Here is an 18,799-nt window from a genome sequence, read left to right as displayed (position 1 = left end):
ACGTGTGAGGCTGCTGTCATGCTTCCTGGCTAGGTATGTGAGAGAATAGACCACATGAGAAAGACAAGACAGGCTGCCTATTTAGTCGTGTGCTTCCAAAGTCTGAAGGTGTAGATTTTTTTTGCTTTTGTTTTTATTTTATTTTTGATAGTGAGGGAACTAGCCTGTGACAGGTGCTTAATGACTTTAATTCGTTATGAGAAACAATTGACTACACAGAGTCAGAACCAGGAATGGCTGCCTCTTTGGATGCGAGTGTTATTGCTATAACTTCCTATTGTAGGACTAAGACTATAGCCGCCTTCTATGACAAAAAGGCGACTTGTCATTTATATTGGGCCCTGAGTAATTGCATCTTGTGCGATTATTAATCGGATTGCCCCAAACTGTTGGTTGTGACAGTGAACTGGCACTCATTACTGGGGTAGATGGGGGCGATAACATGTTGTGCTGCTTTTCTAATTGGGAATCGGCTTTTAGAGGATTAACTAGCATATGTTTTTTTTATTTTACTTTTTATTGTTATTTAGTTTATTACAAACTTTTTACACAACACATCTTTTGCACACATCTTCAAATTTCATCTAAAACCAATTTTCGTCACCATTTACGTCCAAAGGTGACTTTAAATAAAAACCAATATTGAATATATCCAATTGTTTGTCCATGTCAAATTATGTGCAATATTTTGTCTAGAAAGTTCACTCTAGCACAAACCATTGCTGGTTAAACTCCAAAGTGGAACTGACTCCACCATTCGTCTGCTGTTAAAATCTTGACATTGTTAACATGTTCCAAGAGGAATGTTGATCGTTCTACAGTCAATGCGGGTCATGCCGTAGTAAGATGTTTGACTGTTTCGATGCTCTCAGGGAATTTGCAAAATCAGCATAGTGTAATTACAGTGCTGTTGTTTCTGCGCATGTTGACGCTCCTTTGTTATATATAGATTTAACCTTATGTGCAGAAACTGATTTCGATGATATCTGCTCAGAAATGTTTGCAAATATTTCAAGGTTGTGTTTAAAGCACGAGGTTCAGATGCCAGATTTAGCAAAGTTTTATATTGTGCTCTTTGGTAGAGAATCTCAATCCAATCCTGTTGTTTTAATTTATTGTTTACCCCATAAGGGTTGGTCAACAATATTTCTAAAGATGTCTCCAGATGCGCAAGATGGAGCAAGCATTTTTCATTCCACTTGTATAAAAGGCCTAATTGCGTTCCAGATGCTGATGGACTTGGAATTTCATAGGGAATTAGCAGCAATAATGTTTTCCATACAATGATAGATTGCAAGGATTGCAAACCTAGTTCAACTCTGACAGCCATTAGTAGACTATTTGGGAATTTGTTTTCCAAAACCTTCCCTCAAGGGCATTCCAACTTTTCCACGAGAGATTTAAGCTTGCTTCACCTTCATATGTTAGAATGGTAACTACCTTTTTGTTTATAGAATGTAAGCAGTATCGGTGACAATTTTCTGTATCTCGCATGCAGTATGGACCCTTGTGAGGCTAGCATTTTAATTTTATGTTGTAGTTCCTCTAGCCAGATCTTTTCTTCTATTGATTTGTTAAATTTAATGCCGAGTTAACAAATTGCCTCTACCGGCTGCAGTTCTTCATAGCCTATTCTCCATCTAAAATGTGTTCCTTTTTTGCCAAGTTTATAACCAAATGATATTATTTGGGATTTTTCGATATTAATCACCATGTCATTTCTCGACATATAGTGGTGTAGCGAGTCAAGTAATCGCTGTAGGCCAATATGCTTCTGATCCAGTAGTACTAGATCTGCGTAGATCATAGATGACATCAGTTGATTATTGATCTTTGGCAGAAAGGTTTTTTCTCTTTTAATGCCATAGGCAAGTCTGCTAAATGTAAGTTTAAGAAGGTTGCTGCCAACGGGCAACCTTGTTTGACTCCTCTCTCGATGTAATTTCTCTTGACAAATCTCCTTCATTATTTAGTCTGATACACTTGATCGTATTTGAGTGGAAGTCTTTGACAACTTGTAGCAGATCAATGGGACAGCCCCACACCCATAGTTTTCCCCAAAATTTGGATCTGTTTACACTGTCAAAGGCTTGTTTTAGATCGATAAATGCCAAGAATATGTTTGTTTTGTTCTTTATCGAATCTAACTTTACTATATTCAGGAAAAAAGGTTTGAGATCGGTGCCAACCCCTTTTGTGAACCGTGTCTGCCTTGGATCTAAATGTTCAGCTGTGATCACCCATTGTTAGCATTTTTTGTAGGTTCGACGCAAATAACTTTCCAATAACATCCAGCAAAGCTATTTGGTCTATAATTTGCCAGATAGTTTCTTGTTCCTACCTTGAAGATCGAGACGATGATGGCTGAGGTTCAAGAAGCTGGTAATTTGCCGAGTGCTAAAATGGAATTATACAGTTCAGCTATGAACTTGGACCAATGCCTCGGTGCTGCTTTCAGCATGGAGTTAGCCCATCAGGGCCAGCTGCGTATGACTGTTTCAGTTTGGTTATCGCATCTCTTATGTCAGTCACAGACATTTTAAAGTTCCAAGTTTTAGGCATAGAGTTGTTAAGCTCTGATTCGTATTTACAGAGACTAGCAAATACCTTCGAGTACTGCTCAACCCACAGTTGTTCTGGGACCCCACTACTCAGCCGTCCTTGTTGACCAAGGGTGATGTGATTAATAAGTGACCAGGTATCCTTGGAATTTATCTTGCATATTGCTTTCAGCATTATCTCTCCTTGTTCTTGGTCACGCTGTGTTTTGAAGCTCATCAACCAGTTCTTATAGCGCTGCTTCCTTTGACTAATTGCCTTCTCACTGTGGTCGAAAGGTGCACTTTAAGTATTTTAAAATTTCTTTTAGGTCAGCTCGTAGATTTTTCCGTTGTTTGACAAACGCTACGCTATAAAGATGCATAGGTTTCAAAAGTGGTTGTCTGAGAGCCATTCTCACCACCTTATAACTTGCGAGGAGGGGGTGCATACGAAAGCCCGGAATTATCTTCCTCATGTAATGCAAGATATGTTGCAGTTATTGACATGATGTCCTCCTTTGTGATTTTTAGGCGATTACGTCCTTGATTTATTTTTATTTCCTCTAGTTTATGTACTGTCACACATGCGGCTTTTGTCTTCCAAGATAGTCGCAACAGTTCACGATCACTGCTTTTTTTGTGGAGAAATATCTAGTCGGACTATATCATGGAGACATTTTTGCGACATCCATATATAATCAATTGTTGAAGACTGACTGCAGTTTCTCCAGGTTTTCCACTGGTGTCTCCTGTTGCGAGAGCTCATAAATTGTGTCCCCTTTTGACTTCTGGTACGGATCAAGAGAGAATCAGACTGTAGGTAATTAAGAAGATATCCATCCTTATCAAGACATTTTATGTAGCGGTCTCCACAAATTAGGAAATGAGGTCTGATTAGGTCTCTGTAAGAATCATCTATGATGTTGGACACTGTTTGCAAAAAAATAGTGATTGGTATCCTTGCTGCGTTCCAGTAGAGATTTAACAGCACTGTATAGGTGGGATTATTTCCGTCATGCTGGCAATTCTGGAGAATTGTCCACTGCACAAATGGATTAGGATTGCCAGTTTTGACCACCTTTAGGTTATGATCATGTTTAATGTTAATAGCCCTGCATATGGTCTTGCTTGATGACCTTTTTTTGCAGGATTTATAAGAGTCAAATAGCCATCACGAACAGGTGGACTGCGAATACATGTTTCCTGGAGACAAATGATAGTGGCGCCATTGAGGTTCAAAGTGGAATTGTTAAACAAATGTTTAAAACCTTGTGTGGTCCAAGAAAAGAGGGTACTATGTATCTCGGTTGACGGGACTTCTTGCTAATGGTCATTCGTGTTTGTCAGGGCTCTGGTTAGGCATGACCAGTTGGTGTTTCCTTCTGATTTGTCTGAATGACTGAATAGACTTGTCCCATGAGAGGGCTGCCTCAGGATTATTGGAGAAAGTGACTTTCAAAGGAGCCCACCTGCATGTCCATTGACACTTTACGCTGTAGAACATGGTTGTTTCTTTGTGCAGATGGATTGGAGACTTGCATTGATTATTTCCAGCATAGTTAGAAGAAGTGTGCTCTCGTAGCTCGAAACCAAATGGTAGAATAGCTAGATTAGCTTCCAATAGTGTTTCTTTAATAATGTGAGATTTCACATGAAGGATCACCCAATCAGTTCTGGTCTCCTCTACATATTCCACTGTTGGCAATATCGTTGGAGATGACTGTCCGCATGGCAGGCACACAATGGAGTAAGTTCATCACATTCTTTCTGTTTAAGTTGACTTCATTTCGGGCAGTCGGTATTTTTTCTAGGTGGATCTTCTCAATCCTTGTATGGGCTCCAGCAGAGGTTGATACTGCTCTGCTGCATTAATTGGATGCTGATTTTGACCCTGAGCATGGACCCTTTGGGTTAAGGTCACAAGAACTGACCACTTTAGTATCATTAGGTTGTGAATGCCTCGATTGTGCATTAGATTGCACATTATGCAGTTTTTGCGAGAGTGATATAAAAAAAGTTGGAGAGCTGGCCATTTGGTGAATCCTCCTCTTTTCTATCTTTTGCATCTTTGTGAATACGGCATTCTGGTCTAAATTTACACAAGATTGGCTCCATTCACTACCTTGAGAAAGTGGTGTCTTGGAGTGATCTAACTTTGTTATCATCAAGATATAGTGAAAAGTTGTCAATAAGATCGCATTCCTCCAGGTTAATCACCTCACCTAAGTCTGTGGTATAGGAAGCACTTAGTAGTTCACGCAGTATTGGTGCATTCATTTGTAGGGCATCTGCAGGATTTCCCTGCAAGCTTTGTACAAGGTTCTTTGCTCTCCCTATTTTTGTTTTGACTTGAATGGCTGCGCTCTCCATTGAGCGTGGAGGCGGTCTTACGTTTCTTAAAAATGAATGTGAGCCGTTTGATTTGTGCTTAGAGACAGTTTTAAGATTCTTCCATTTCTTCTTTGTAGCTACACGACCAGTCTTTTTTAACTGAATTACAGGCTCAGTTACAGTAGATTGATTGTGTCTCTTAAATATGGTAAACACCTCGTCCTCTTGCCTGTCACTTTCTTGTCCTCCATCTATCAGGAAGGTTACTTGTGATTGATTCTTTAAAATTCTCTGCGTCATTTTTATGTTGCAGTTGATCAGTCCTTGGAGCACGTTTTGATGCATTGTGCAGGTCCGTCCTGGCTGCACAATCGCCCGACCGCAAGCACTCCGTCTCAATGGATGTCCCATTCTGAGGAAGCTCCAAGTAGTTTACATTTATGGGCCTTTCTTTGTCAGGACAGGCCTTAGTCTGTACATTCAATTGCCGGTTATTTTCGATTGCTGGCAGGTTGTAGTTGATGGTGAATAGCTAAGGCCAAGCCTTCTTTGTCGCCCACAGTACATTCAGTTGAGCGCTCTGATAGCAGTTTTCTCATCCATTTAGTTGAGTCAAGCAGCGTCGACATCGTAGTGTTTTTTTCCATTCACCACTGGCCAGATCACACAGGCGTGCTTGCCACATGGCTGAGGTTTCTGCCTTGTGGTCAAGTTTGGCTTGCACCTTAGTGGTAAATGCCTCTAAATAGAGAATTTTAAAATGCATCATGGCCAGTTATGTTGCATTATCCTTGATATTCTCATTGATTGACTCATCAAGCTTTATAAACTGCGCCAATGAGATAGTTGAGGCTGCATTGCGTTATGTATTTGAATACCGCGGCAGCTATCGACAATTGAGTTGTGTCTTTATTAGGTTCAGAGTAATTAAGTGACCCGCTAGATTAAGATGAATTTGAATTGTTGGAATCAGTTGTCGGAGTAGTGCTGTAGGACGGGCTGTATGACTCCACTGACTGTGAATTGGCTGAATGAGATCTTGTTTCAGATAAAGGAGCCGTGCTGATTTGCAGCATGGAGGGCACAGCAGGATTGCAGTTTTTTCTTTTTTGTAGGGGTTCCGATACGGGTACCGTACGAGAGTTAACACTCTGTGGAGAAACATAGAAACATTTCCTTTAGCGTAATTTCTACCCTCATGCTCCGTTTGAAGTGTCTTGCTATATGAGATACTGTGTAGTTTCACAGCTGTTTCGCCTGAGCGAGGGGGAGTCCTCACTCCAGTAGCGCCTGTCAGACATGTTTCATTCCTTTTGTGGGCGTTATATTCGCCGATTTCGTCGGCCAGTGACTTTTCATTGATGGTGTAGAGCATTGGTTTTCGATGTACCGCAATGCTTGTGGGAGTGGACCTCTTGCCTGACCATACAACGGGAGAAGTGGCTGTAAGAATTGTGTCCTCAAAATGAAAGCTTGTTGATGAAAATGCCTCCGGATGACTCGCTCGACGGCTATTCAACACCGTTATGCTCTCAGAGCCAGTCGTTTTTAAACTTAAAAGCGTCAAACTGGGCAAGCTCGTGGGGCAAAATCCCATGCGGTCGCTCATTACTCGCACATCCGTGATTTCAACAGTTGGATTAGACACAGCTCCTGGCAACAGCGGCTGAAGCACTTGATATGCCGCTGCTGGCGGTAAGGCTTCCGCGTCACATAGCAAAACAGATTAGTCAATTTGGGCAACGCAATCAATGGTTGGGTGCAAGGTCTGCTCATTGATACTGTTTATCGCCACATCGTTGCATACATGGAGTCATGGGTACAGACAAGCAGTAACGCCCTGTTCTCCGAAGCAAGCTTGGCTTTCAGCTTTAAGCAGTTTGGTGTCTGTTATGTCTAGGTTACTCTTATGATTCTTTGAGCGCACAAGTTGGTGAGGAGCATTACTTGATTTTTTTTTTAAAGTTTGGAGACATCACTCACCTAAGCCAATTCAACCGGAGTGCTGATGTGTCCATCCATGACTCTGCCAAGGAACCATTGTTTTTGACGGGTTCGAGGTCCAGAATGCATGGGAGTAGAGGGAGGCGCTGACATCTCTGCTTGGTACAAAACAGCATTGCAGAGCTTCGGTGAACGATAACTTTCACGATTCCCAGGTGTGACTGGGAAAGACTGGTCTCTTGCCGGACTCACGTGCCGGCGCTACACGCCTCCTGGGTAAGATATAGCTGGTCCCAAGTTTCTTAAAGGGACGCTAGCAAAAAGCGGCAGGCAGGCAGACAGACTTCACAGCAACACCAACTTCAACAGAGACTAGGAGAGACTGGACTCCTATGGTTTTTATCTTTCACTGATATTTTAAGTGATTTTGTTATAGTTATATAACGTATTGTAGATATTCATTTTGGAAATGTCTGGAATATTTGAATTTCACAAAATGTAATGCTCATCTTGTTTTATCCTAGCATATGTATATTATCCGTGTGAGATATGTTGGACGTGTTTACGTTTGTATGGTATGAATGCATATCTGTATTGAAGTCTGTATAATGTTATTTGCAATGTGATAGCTTACAGACGAATAAACTGAACTATGTATATAGAGAACCTGTTCTGGGATAGAAAGGAGTGTGGCAGCTGGAGTGAGTGTTTGTGGGAGTAAAATCGGGACGGCCAGCCTCTTCTGGAGTAGGGGTAGCCTTTGCACCCATGATGCGGACTGTTCTCGACTCTCTTTGCCATCTCTTGTATCAATCACACTGTCTAATACTGCTTTTGCTGATTTCGTTTTCTCTGCTGCTTGCTTTGTGATACTTTTCTGGGCTGTGATACGTGTTTGTTTTTCTGGCTTTGCACTTTTCCATTTTTTTGTTTACTTTTGTTTCCACTATTGCTCTCTGAGAAGGCAAGATCCAACCGTGTGCATATAACTAAAGACCACTTCGCCAGCAGCAAAAATCAGGTTGGTGTGTTGACAGTTGTTACCGTTGCCGTTTCTTGGACAGCCTTGTGATGTATATTGCGACCCTTTGAATAGGTCCATCTGCGGAGTAACACAGTTAGAAACATGCGCCGTGATACGGGTTATAGGGCAACTTTGAGTTAGTGTAATTTAAGTTTTGTGATTTCACAAGAAAGTAATTCCCCACACTATTAGCTGTCGGATTCCAAGGTTATAGTGAATAGCTGTAACATGGGCTATTCATTTCAACTTTTCCCATCACTGAGGACATGAGGTAGTGGGCCCTAGACCACTGTGACCTCCACATAAGAATGCCGTAGTGCTGAGCCACCAGCAATCCAAGATGGGGGAAGAGCACCTCTCCAATCATTTCCCAGTGAAACGCAGAAGAAATGGGGTTAGCGTTGTGTAGATATATGTCCTTTGTTCTGGTGAAATGTAAGCACAGCTCCCTCCTTGACTGCTTACCCCATGTTCAAAACCCGGTACCTTGTTCGTTTCCTGAAAATGAGACCAGGGCATTTCATTTGATGCTTGGTGAGGACTGCCTGGCAATGTAGGCGTGTGCATTCAGTAATATGGGGGCAAATGCTGCATGCAGGAGAGTGAGCTCCCATGCATGCCTTGGTTGCTTTCACTGATCAACAACTTCTTAATACCCTGGAATACCCCAAATGGAAATGAGGGCACTTTCCAGGCTATTAACTCTGAACACCGAATGAGAGTGAGTGTTTGTGACAAATAGCATTGTTTTTAAGAGTAATCTCTGTGGTAGATGTTTAGTACAAGTGGGAAAGAGCCTTTCACGGTAGAAAATAATGACTTTGTGAAGTCGCTTTCCGATGACATCACAAACAGTTCGTCATTGCAGTTTTAGTTCACTGGCCATTACAACATATTATGCCTACAAAAACGAGTCTCTTGCCAAATGTGCGCATCCCCATTAGATCTAGGAAAGGGGCTGCAATCATGGGAGCTGTAGTCCAAAACATCTGGAGAGCCAAAGGTTGCAGGCCCCTAATCTATCTGAATCCCAATCCCGGTCTTCCCTCTGGGTACACTGTAGGATCCATGCCTCCATCCTCTGGCCGGGCAAAAGGTTTCCTTGGGAGAACCTCTCATGAATGTCCAGGCAGCCTTTTGAGGAACTTCTCGTGAGGTTTTCCATGGACATTTCCAGTTAAAAAAGGGTTGATCTAGTAGCAATTTTTTTAAATTCAGCAAAAACAAAACACAAGCATGCCCGAGTGCTTTACAAAAGTTGCACTCGTGCAGCAATTAGACTAATTAAAACAAACACAGCTCATTCATGTAGAGAACACGTTTAGCGAGCCACCTTTTCAGTTCTTTCTTGCACGTGTACCTCAAACCCGAGGTTTTGTTTGCACACAGTGGGACAACATTGTAATGATGTTGTTTGAATTAATCGTAGATTCTAAAGTTCCATCTTTAGAGATCACTTTATTGGCCCACTTTGATTGCATGAAAAAATGGCTCTGAATCCATTGGATGCTATTTTAATTCAACCATTGCCACGTCTTAGCAACTGGAGTGATGGGATCGAAATTAAAAGTTATCAGTTTGATCACAGCATACAGCAGTGACGTTAGCAGAGGAACTTAGGAATTCAGAAGACATTGAAGAATAGCATTGCCTGAAAACATTTCTCGGAAAACCGAGACACTTCTACCATGTCAAAACTTCCAATGGTAAATCTTAAAAGCAAAAGGTTGTTAGGCAATCCAGTTGTGGCACTCATGTGTTTGCCCATGCCTAATGCATACAAAACCCAAACCACTTGCCATTGCTTGCAAAAAATAAAGTAACACTTCAATTGGCTAGTCATAAGTCAGGCTTCCATTGTCTGATGACTAGATCTGACTGTAATCAGGAATAACTGACTCGAGGTCAAGGAATTTCTGGTCATCCAGCCTGCAGTGGTTCTCGAACAGTTCTTCAAATGTGACATGGTTTCTAATGAACGGTTCTCGAACAGTTCTTCAAATGTGACATGGTTTCTAATGAATGAAGTCTTTTTATGCCGTTGCGTTTCATTATCATAGTTCTGGCGGGAGATGTCTATCTGCTCTCCTACTCTCTTCTTTGCATATTGAATAACATCAGAAAATAGAATGGCACGAGTGGATGCACTTAAACTGGCTCTTTATGAAGGCTCAAACAGCGATGGACTGATGTCAGAGAGCGAGATCTTCATTTTGCTTTCACCAGCATTGTTAACACGGTCTAGAATGTGGGCGTGACTTTCTATGTGAACTGCCTTCCCTTGATGCCACAGCTTAACTGTTTTACCAAGAAAAACTTTCACTATCTTCGCATCAAATGGGGAATCCAGTCGCTACCTTCGCAGCAAGTTGCCTTACTAATTGCCATGATCCTCTTCCCGCATTCACTGTTGCAACAGCATTTGAAACTTTCCACTCATCTCTTCGGAAGGCAGAAGTAACAGTACTAAATACCACCAGGTCTGTTATCACTTATAAGTGAAGCGGTAGGATGAATGCAAACCTCTTGTCCTCACAGCTTTGCACACACACTATCAAACGAACAGCTGCTACCAAACAGAGTCCATCAGAAAGGTTAAAAAACATTAGATGCCTTCCATATGTGAAGCCCTTCCCTATGGAAACGCTCTTCCTTGGAGCCTCTGCTTCTTGGGTATCTACGCAAAGATTCATTAGAAGTGTTGAAAACCTGTCATATCAGCCATGCCTTCTTGTAATGTTTTTAAGTCTTATTAGTACCCTCCCTCTGCTGTAACCGGTCCTATACTCTTGGAAACCCTCTCATGCAATCTCCCGGTAGTTTGTCCAGAACAATAAATTAAAATAGAACAAGTAAAATTGAAATAAGCGCTCTGCCCTCAACGCCCTATGCTCTTTTGGATCACCTTTTGTTGAGAGAGCCAAGGAAAGTGGTTAACATGCAGTCCTAAAATCCAGACTATGAAAGGCAATGAGCAGGGAGAAGACCAGAGAAGTAGGAAACCAATCGCTTATTTCTCCACTACATCAACACACTGTAGTACCTTACACAGGAAAGGTCACAGGGTGCTTAATCCAATGAGAGCGTGGGTCAATTAAAGCAGTTTTATTGCCCTACATAGCCAGTTTTAAGCAATTATGCCAGACTCCCAGACAAACTAAGGACATTCTGATGTTAAGGCACATTTCAATGAGCCCACAAAGAGAAAAGTTCTCACAATATCTGCTGGAATACCATTGACTGTGTCCTTGATCTTCAACAAGAAATCTTGATAGGAACTCTGTAAAACCGTTCTCCACATGTGGGCTTCTACAGGTAAGGGGCTCCCTAATGGAAGCTGGCTGGGATGTGTTGTTTAATTTTAACATATTTGCAAAGAAATTGACAAATTACTTGCATTCTTCTATGAATAAAAGTGATCAACTGCCGAAATATGGTTCGATTGGTTCCTCACTGTACCAGAAGGGGCATTTAATTGGTCCTTAGCTTTTAATACTTGGTCCTTGGGATTATCTGCCTTAGACACACTGCCAACGTTTGCATTAACTCTGCTTTGCTTTCAAAAGTGCTGCAGTTGTGCAATTGTAGTTCTTCTGCCATTGGTGCTTATGTTTCTGTGTATTGTGCTGCAGAATAGCCATTTGCCTAGGAGCAAAGTTGCATCATTTCTGAGTTGCTGAAGTATTTTATCAACTATTGCCAATAGAAAATACGAGCAAGTAAGTAGAGGACAACGCAGGGGGGAGTATGTAGAAAAACACCAAGGTGAACAAGTTTCTAGTCTGTACAACACAATCGGGGTTCTCCATTCTCTGTAACTGATGCACCAGGCGTAGGTGACAAGATAGGGACGGTCTTGTGATTGAAAAAATCTATCTGGTTTGGGGAAATAGTGTGGAACCGAGCAGAACAGGGCAGGGGTTTGGGGGGGGAGGGGCCCATTTTGTGTTTCTTAGGAAATAGTGAGGATAGAGGAAAAACGACGTGGGGGGCTAGTCATACAAGAGAAAACATTGTCTCTAATTAGTTCACGGTACTACAGAAATATTACAGATGATTTTCCAGATGAGTGGATATCAAGCCTTTGGGCCTGGTTTGGGGTGTCTGCATGGCTGTCTAGTAGGAATTTTGTGGTTACAGGAATATTGCCAGTAGCTTTTCCTGACACCGGATTCCCTCCCATATCTCCCATCCCGCCGAGTCTTGTCAGGCTAACATTCTCCCTTCACCTCTTTCCAGGGGCAACATGGATTGAGTGGCGTTCACTACCACTCTTCCTTGTCCCTACAAAACTGAAAGCTCCCAGTCTCTGGGTGTTGCCTGGTTGGAGGGGATTTGGAACGGTTTGACACAGGCCTATTAGGGGTTGCGATACTAGACTTAACTCTGAGGCTGGTGTTGGCCTATTAGTTTGGGCGACTCTTTGTGTACCTGAGACTGCCATCACAGAGTGGGTGTTAGCAACCAGCCCCCAGGGTCACCGCAGTCCCATCACCCAACCTCCAACAAGGGACTTCGGCAAACTGAACTTTAGAAAAAATAGACTTATTTGTTTAGGGTTTTTCTTTTAGCATGCCCTTGCAAGTTGATGGTCGCTACAGAGTACGTAATCCAAGAGAGACAGTCGGAAAGGAGGCAAGGTGCATTTAACAGGACTGGGAGAAAAGGAGGAAGGTCTTGTGGGAGTACCTGAATAAAACTATTTGTTTTTGTGCTGACAATTGGAGGTTAGTGCGTTCCGCAGGATATGAGCAAGGACTGCAAATCAACAGCCTCTAAACGCCCGATGCATTGTTTAGACAATTTTGCTACAAATAGGAACGCAGAATCTGAAGAGCTGATATTTCTTGCGAGCTGATGGACATTGATGCTTTTTTTTGGTTATTTTGGCCCTTGGACATGGAAGATCCTGTAGCTTAGGCAGAACAGCTGACACTTGATTTAAAAGGCAATGGTGAGCCTATGAAGCTGGGTGAAGGCATGCGACGTGTGGTGTAGGGGCTTGAGGTTGAATAACATCTGAGCAACTTTGTTTTGAATCGGTTGCATTTTGTGAGGGGGGTTTAGTGAAGGCCGGATTAGTGAGGCTTTGTGGAAGGCGGAGATTGCAGTATTAATTAGGCAGTTGATTTGGGGGCACATTGAGTTTGTCTTCAAAATGGAATGCTAAATTATGAACTGACTTGGAGCGGGCAGGGATTGGGCCGGCCAGGCGAGTGAAAGAGCCAAAAGTTAGAGGGACCAAGCATAAAGATCTCCTATCTGCCACCATTGAGGGAAAGTTTGCTGAAAATATGCACATGCTTTTCCAAACAGACGTTCTGTCTTTATGGCGGCCTAAGCAGGGTTTTTTTTTTCTATCCCTGCAATGGTGTAATTCATGAAGGGATTGTCATCCGCTATACACCAGCACCATACAGCCAAGCGCAGGGTAACCTGTGGTGGCACACATGGGCATAATTATAGGGGGGGACAAGGGTGTTTGTCCCCTCCAACCTTTGTGGCACACCATTTTGTCCCACTCATTTGGCAGGGGCCCCTTTCATTTAAATGTAATGTGCCCCACACCCCCAACATTTTCAACAGTTACTCAACTGCTGGCACACTGATGACTCCAACATTTGAGTCTATGCAGGGCAGCAACTTCATATTTCTCACCCTGTGAAAGGGGCCCCTAGGGGTCCCTTACGTCTATGGAAACAAGGCGGGTCATCACACACGATAGAGACGCCAGACACAAGGTTGTATTCCCAAAGCTAGGGTTTATTGCAAAGCAAAAAGTCTCAGTTGGCCAACTCTGTCTTACGCCCCGCGACGTGCATCTCTAGACCTCGAGGGACGCAAGAGAGTGAATTACGTACATCAGTTACATATATACAAAATGCATATCAAACAATCAGCAATGACATGTTTAACACCCCCCTTTATTGGGTTTCTTTGAACTCAGTGTGATGATGGACACTTTCGACAATTGACACCTTCAAACATCTATTCTAGTAACAATATGCAATTTGTAAGTGCGGAGGCATCTTACAGTTGTTGAACAGAACACAATGCTTCTGTTCTTGGAAGCGAGCTACATACGGGGGAAGAGTCGCATTCCAGACCTTGCTATCTATGAGCTGCTATTCGTGTCCTGGGACCCGACACACTCTAACAGGGCTCAGTAAAGGGGGGGCCGTAAGAAGAGCATAATTCAAGCCTTTAACTGCTTTATTCTAAATATAGTCTACCATATAACGAGACTGGCTGGCAGCTGCGAAATGATTAAATGCCCTGCAGCTCTGCTTCAAGGCTACATTCGGGAGGGAGCCGGGCATTCTTCCTGGCGCTGCCTACGTTGTGTTTCAACGAACTCTTGTTATCCTTGCGGCCCTGCGGCCTTGTCCTTTTACATGCAGACAACAATGTTTTACAGTCGAGCAGTGTAAGCAGAAAATGTACTGCGAAGCAATAAGAACAGAAAGCAATGAGCAATGGTTGGAAAACAAAATGGCGATTCTTGTTACATCAAAATGGCCGTTCATTGGCAAACTCGGAAACCTATATGTCTGTCATATCGTGCATGAGACGATTGGCCCACGGCCATCAAAATACGTTCGCCGTCACATATGAGAGGTATCTATTTTTCTAGACTGACACCTGAAAATAACATTTTTGTTGGCTGTATCATTAGCCCAGTAGGCACTATCAGCTGAAAAGCCTTAGACCATATTTACATTGGTGACACTTCAAATGAAACAGTCCTTTATTACCGAAAGTGATTGCCAAATTACATATCCACCAGTCGATACAACCTCAGTCTTTGTTTTCCCTGCTGCACATTTCCAGGGCAGAGGAGAGGCTGCACAGACCAGGTCCCAGAGATTTTATGTCGCCAGTCCCGAAAAGAACAGAATGAACATCCAGATGGTGGCAATGACCAAGCAGACCATCCTCGGGTGGATTGTGGCATGCATTTCTTCTCCTATTCCTCGTGCATGCGAAGCCCCTCCTTCCTACATTGCTTGCTATTGTTGGTTGTAAATCTGAAAGAGAAGGAATGTGCAGAGGAAATTGTACCCATTAGAACACCAAGTTCCATCCGTCATGTTTTGCTTTTGTTTTGTGATGGATGCTATGTTTCCTGTGCATATGACCTTCTGTCATTTAAGAAGATTCCAAGTCCACCTGTGGCAGACTCTATCTGGGGGAACTTTTGGAATTATGTGAGCAGCGCACTACCTGTCCACCGCCTATTGCGGTAGATGCCATGAGGCACTCTTGTGGCGTTCCAGGAATGGGTGGTGCCACCCGGCGCTGAGAGAGTCTTTGTTTTAGGATTTCTGAGGTCGCAGCCTGACTGCTGGACATTTTAAAGGCAAGGAATCGGCAGAAGAGACTTTCAGCCGCATCTTGTATAAATCGCTAATTCCATCCGGGGGCCACCAACGTGCACCCTTTCATGCAGTGGGGGCTCCGGCATGCAATGTTAAAGCTTCAAGTGGACGAGGGGAAAAGGAAAAAGCTAATCAAACTCAGTTTTGTGCCGTAATTTTCCCCTCCGTCCGGTGAAAAAGTAAATGCTGCCTGGAAATACGCAGGCAAGGATTACTAATGGATTCCTATGAAATCTGCCTGGTCTTGGCTAGGTGCAAAACCAAGGCCGATTCCCAAGGACTCCATTTGTTGCACAAGTACGTGAGCATTTCTTGTAGGTGTACAACGGAAGGCACTGGCGAGATGGAGGAGGGATGCACGGTGGACATCCCACCTCCGCTACATACTCCCCCGCCCCCTCCGGGCTCGTCGCTGCTTGAAAATGGGCATACATGGAGGCCTATGCAAAATACGCCTTGCTTTTACGCATCCATTTACTCCCCACCCATTTTAAAATGGTGGTGGTGGTCTACATGTGATTCAACCTTCATCCCTACATTATGTGACTTGTTCAGCTTTTAACATGCAAATCATCTCCATTGAAAAATACAAGAACCGATTGTTTTACATTTAATTGGCAAAAATCTACATTTTTAAAATAATGTACTTTTCTCAAAATGTGCTGTTTTGTAAACATTGGGGGCTAGCTGTCCCTGGTTTTTTCATTGCCCTCTCCATCCATCCAGCACTTGTAGCTCTTCTCTCCTCGTTATTGTTCTGCTTGGACACTTTGACCGCACCACGTTGTCATATTTCACTGGATCACCCACCTCTGTGTTGCCCCGGTCATAAAATGCAGGATGCAGCCAAGCATTCCACTTGCTATGGACCAACTGCTAACAGTCTGATTTTTAAAATGATACTTTGTATGATTTTGCCCCCTTTTTTTTTTTTTATATAACTTAGTGTGTTGAAGCTACATGACTGGGTGTTCATTTATGTGGGCTTTCTACCTGTTTTCAACTTTTAGTTTTTCGCTTAATTTCCATTTAAAGACTTAAAGTTGTTGGGTTACCACTCGTTATTTTTATTGTACTTCATATTTTCTTTGTTATGGTGCAACATTTTTTAAGTCTTTTGATTTTTATTTTGCATTTTTTCTTTTTTGTTGTTATTGTACTTTATCATTTGTGTTGCTATAAAAAAAATGTATGCTTAATTGAGAGTAGTAACAGGACCATTTTAGTGCAGGATTGGCCCTGGTTGCGATATAAAGAGATTAAGAATAATGGCGAATCGCATAGGTTTAGTGAGCATTCTGATCATTTGCTTCTGTATTCGAAACTATGGATTCAGTATCAATGCTATCAGTGCAAGCTGGATCTTCTTCACACGATCCTGCTCCACACATTTGGTTTCTGATGGCACTTGCTTCCACAATACATCATCTTCGTCGAAATGCATGCTGGTCCTTTGAAACCTTCTTTTAGACCTTGTCTTGTTTTCTTTCTCCCGATGCATGCAGGTAATTAGAATCCAGATTACTTATTTTTTTTTAAGATGCCGCTCTCAGAGTGATAATTGTGTAATTAATCTTAGAGTAGAATCAAAGGATCACTTTCCCAATGCCCGCCAACCTTTCTATTTTCTGTCTAAATATCCTCCCCAGTGGTATTATCTTGGTATCCTATGTGTCTTCAAATTGTAAGTGGTGATTCTCCACATTCCAAAATGGTTTACAAGGAACTGGCATGATAGATGAAAGGCATGCAAATTAGCGAAAGGCACTAATATCGTTTCCATTTCTTATTTCTCCAGGACGATTCAATGGATAGTGAAATCGACATGGATGATGATGGCGACGACGATGATGATGAAGATGATGATGATGTACCACATGATCACCAACGCATTGAAGTTGCACCCGCCAAACCGACTCGCCGCACCCAGAATGCAGAACCTCTTGATGACAGTGATAATGATTTTTGAAAAAGACACATCTGAAGTAACTTGCATAACAGTTGCTTCTGGGGTAGTTCTGAGAACACCATTTCTTGTAGTGTTGAGTTGAGTTGGTGGGAGTTACAGGACCCTAGTGAGAGGCCCTTGATACTTAACCCAGAAGGGAGTCCCAAAGAAAGTGTCTGAAGATATTCCTGATGGGTCTTCTTTGTAACACACACACCCCTTTGGCCACTGTTTGTCTCAGGACTCTTCAGAACTCACAACCTCCTCTGGTATCTCATATTATACAAGCCCCTTCATGGCCTACGCATGGGTCACTTTCCAGAGACAAATATGGACATCATCTTTGTTGGTACTCTTGATTGCACATTATTGAGGTCTGAGATTCAGCCTCTGTTGTGGCTTGTAACTGCTTCTTTATAGCATTTCAACTGCACATCCCTCCATCAACTTCATCATGAACTGAGGCATAGTTGTTTGAGCTTGCCTGCTTAGTTTGTCTTTCAAACCCATCAGCTTCCTCGTTCCATCTGCTAACACCCACTATTCAATTAACCTTAATTTCCTCTTTCCATAAATCCATTATTTATTTCAAGGACACTGTCTTTATTAGTTGAGTCAAATAGGTTAAATAAAATAAATATATATATACCCACAATTAATTTGGTGGCAGCAAATGTCTGTATTCAAATGAGATGTGCCAATGTTTAATTAAAGGTGATTTCAGTTGTGTCATATTCCTTTATTTGCAGTTACTAATACCATCCTCACATGTATGTCTCATTAGCGGCTCGGGCTTTCGCTTAAAACTTGCTCATAATCACAGCTCACTGGGTGTCTTAAACAGAAACTGTTACATACTTATTCCACTCTTACAGAAGGCATTTCACTCCTACAGTGACTATATAGGGCCTCATTACGAGTTTGGTGGTAATTCGGCTGTAAATCCACCAAACTCGATTAACCTTATCGTCACTTGGTCCTGTGGAGTTATCACTGGATTACAGGTGTTGGCAAGGTAGTGTAATTCCCCATTTCTGGAGTCCTTAGGACTCCAGAGGGTTTGTGACGGATTTACCCCAGCAGAATTAGGGCAAGGTAAATCTGCTGATTTGTTGAAGTGAAAAGGAGGATTTACCTCCAGAAAAAAAGCTACCGCAGAATGCTGGGCCGGGTATGGTATGCACAGGATTCCCTGGATAGCTCTACCCAGCCACGCAGTTAGGGGCTTATCCAATGGTACCCAGCATAACCTTAAGGGGCACCATCCCTTTCGCTCTGTGTGGGCCAACATGAGGAGAAATGTTTTAGAATATGGGATCCTCAGGACCTACTTATTACAGCTGCCGCAGAAAGAGAACAGGTAGCTGATCTGTCATGTTTGACACTTAAGCGCGAAGCTTCCACTGCGCATACACAGTTTGGCTTTCCAAAATGGCAGCCACGACTTAATAAGGCTCTTTTTATGTTCGAGCAAGGGGCAGCACTAAGCAGTATCAAGCTTGTAAAGCCCTGCCCCAGTGCTAAGGCAGCCCATTCACAGGTTGATAAGAGCGATTACAGACTGCTGAGACTCTTAAGAGAAAATATATCATTCCGAAGGGAGGGACCACATTGCAATATAAAAGAAGCCCTG

The 18,799-nt window shown here is 42.6% G+C and overlaps 1 protein-coding gene across 2 annotated transcripts in view; it reads left to right on the top strand.

Annotated features, from left to right (window-relative positions):
- Nucleotides 1-17,900, top strand: part of CLUAP1 (clusterin associated protein 1) — a 1,096,220-nt gene extending 1,078,320 nt beyond the window's left edge. The window contains exons 12-13 of one of the 2 annotated variants that reach the window (XM_069646867.1): nucleotides 7,780-7,836; nucleotides 17,017-17,900. In XM_069646867.1, coding sequence (XP_069502968.1) covers nucleotides 7,780-7,836; nucleotides 17,017-17,187 — 228 coding nt within the window. In that variant the 3' untranslated portion in view covers nucleotides 17,188-17,900. The remainder of the gene's footprint in view (nucleotides 1-7,779; nucleotides 7,837-17,016) is intronic. The other variant, XM_069646868.1, reaches the window with a different exon arrangement.
- Nucleotides 17,901-18,799: the final 899 nt, after the last annotated feature.

The sequence above is a fragment of the Ambystoma mexicanum genome, chromosome 2q (assembly GCF_040938575.1).
Source record: "Ambystoma mexicanum isolate Mex_15411 chromosome 2q, UKY_AmexF1_1, whole genome shotgun sequence".
In the NCBI taxonomy this organism is placed as follows: domain Eukaryota; kingdom Metazoa; phylum Chordata; class Amphibia; order Caudata; family Ambystomatidae; genus Ambystoma; species Ambystoma mexicanum.
Note: the sequence above shows the minus strand (reverse complement) of the source record. Positions and strands in the feature narration are given on the sequence as shown.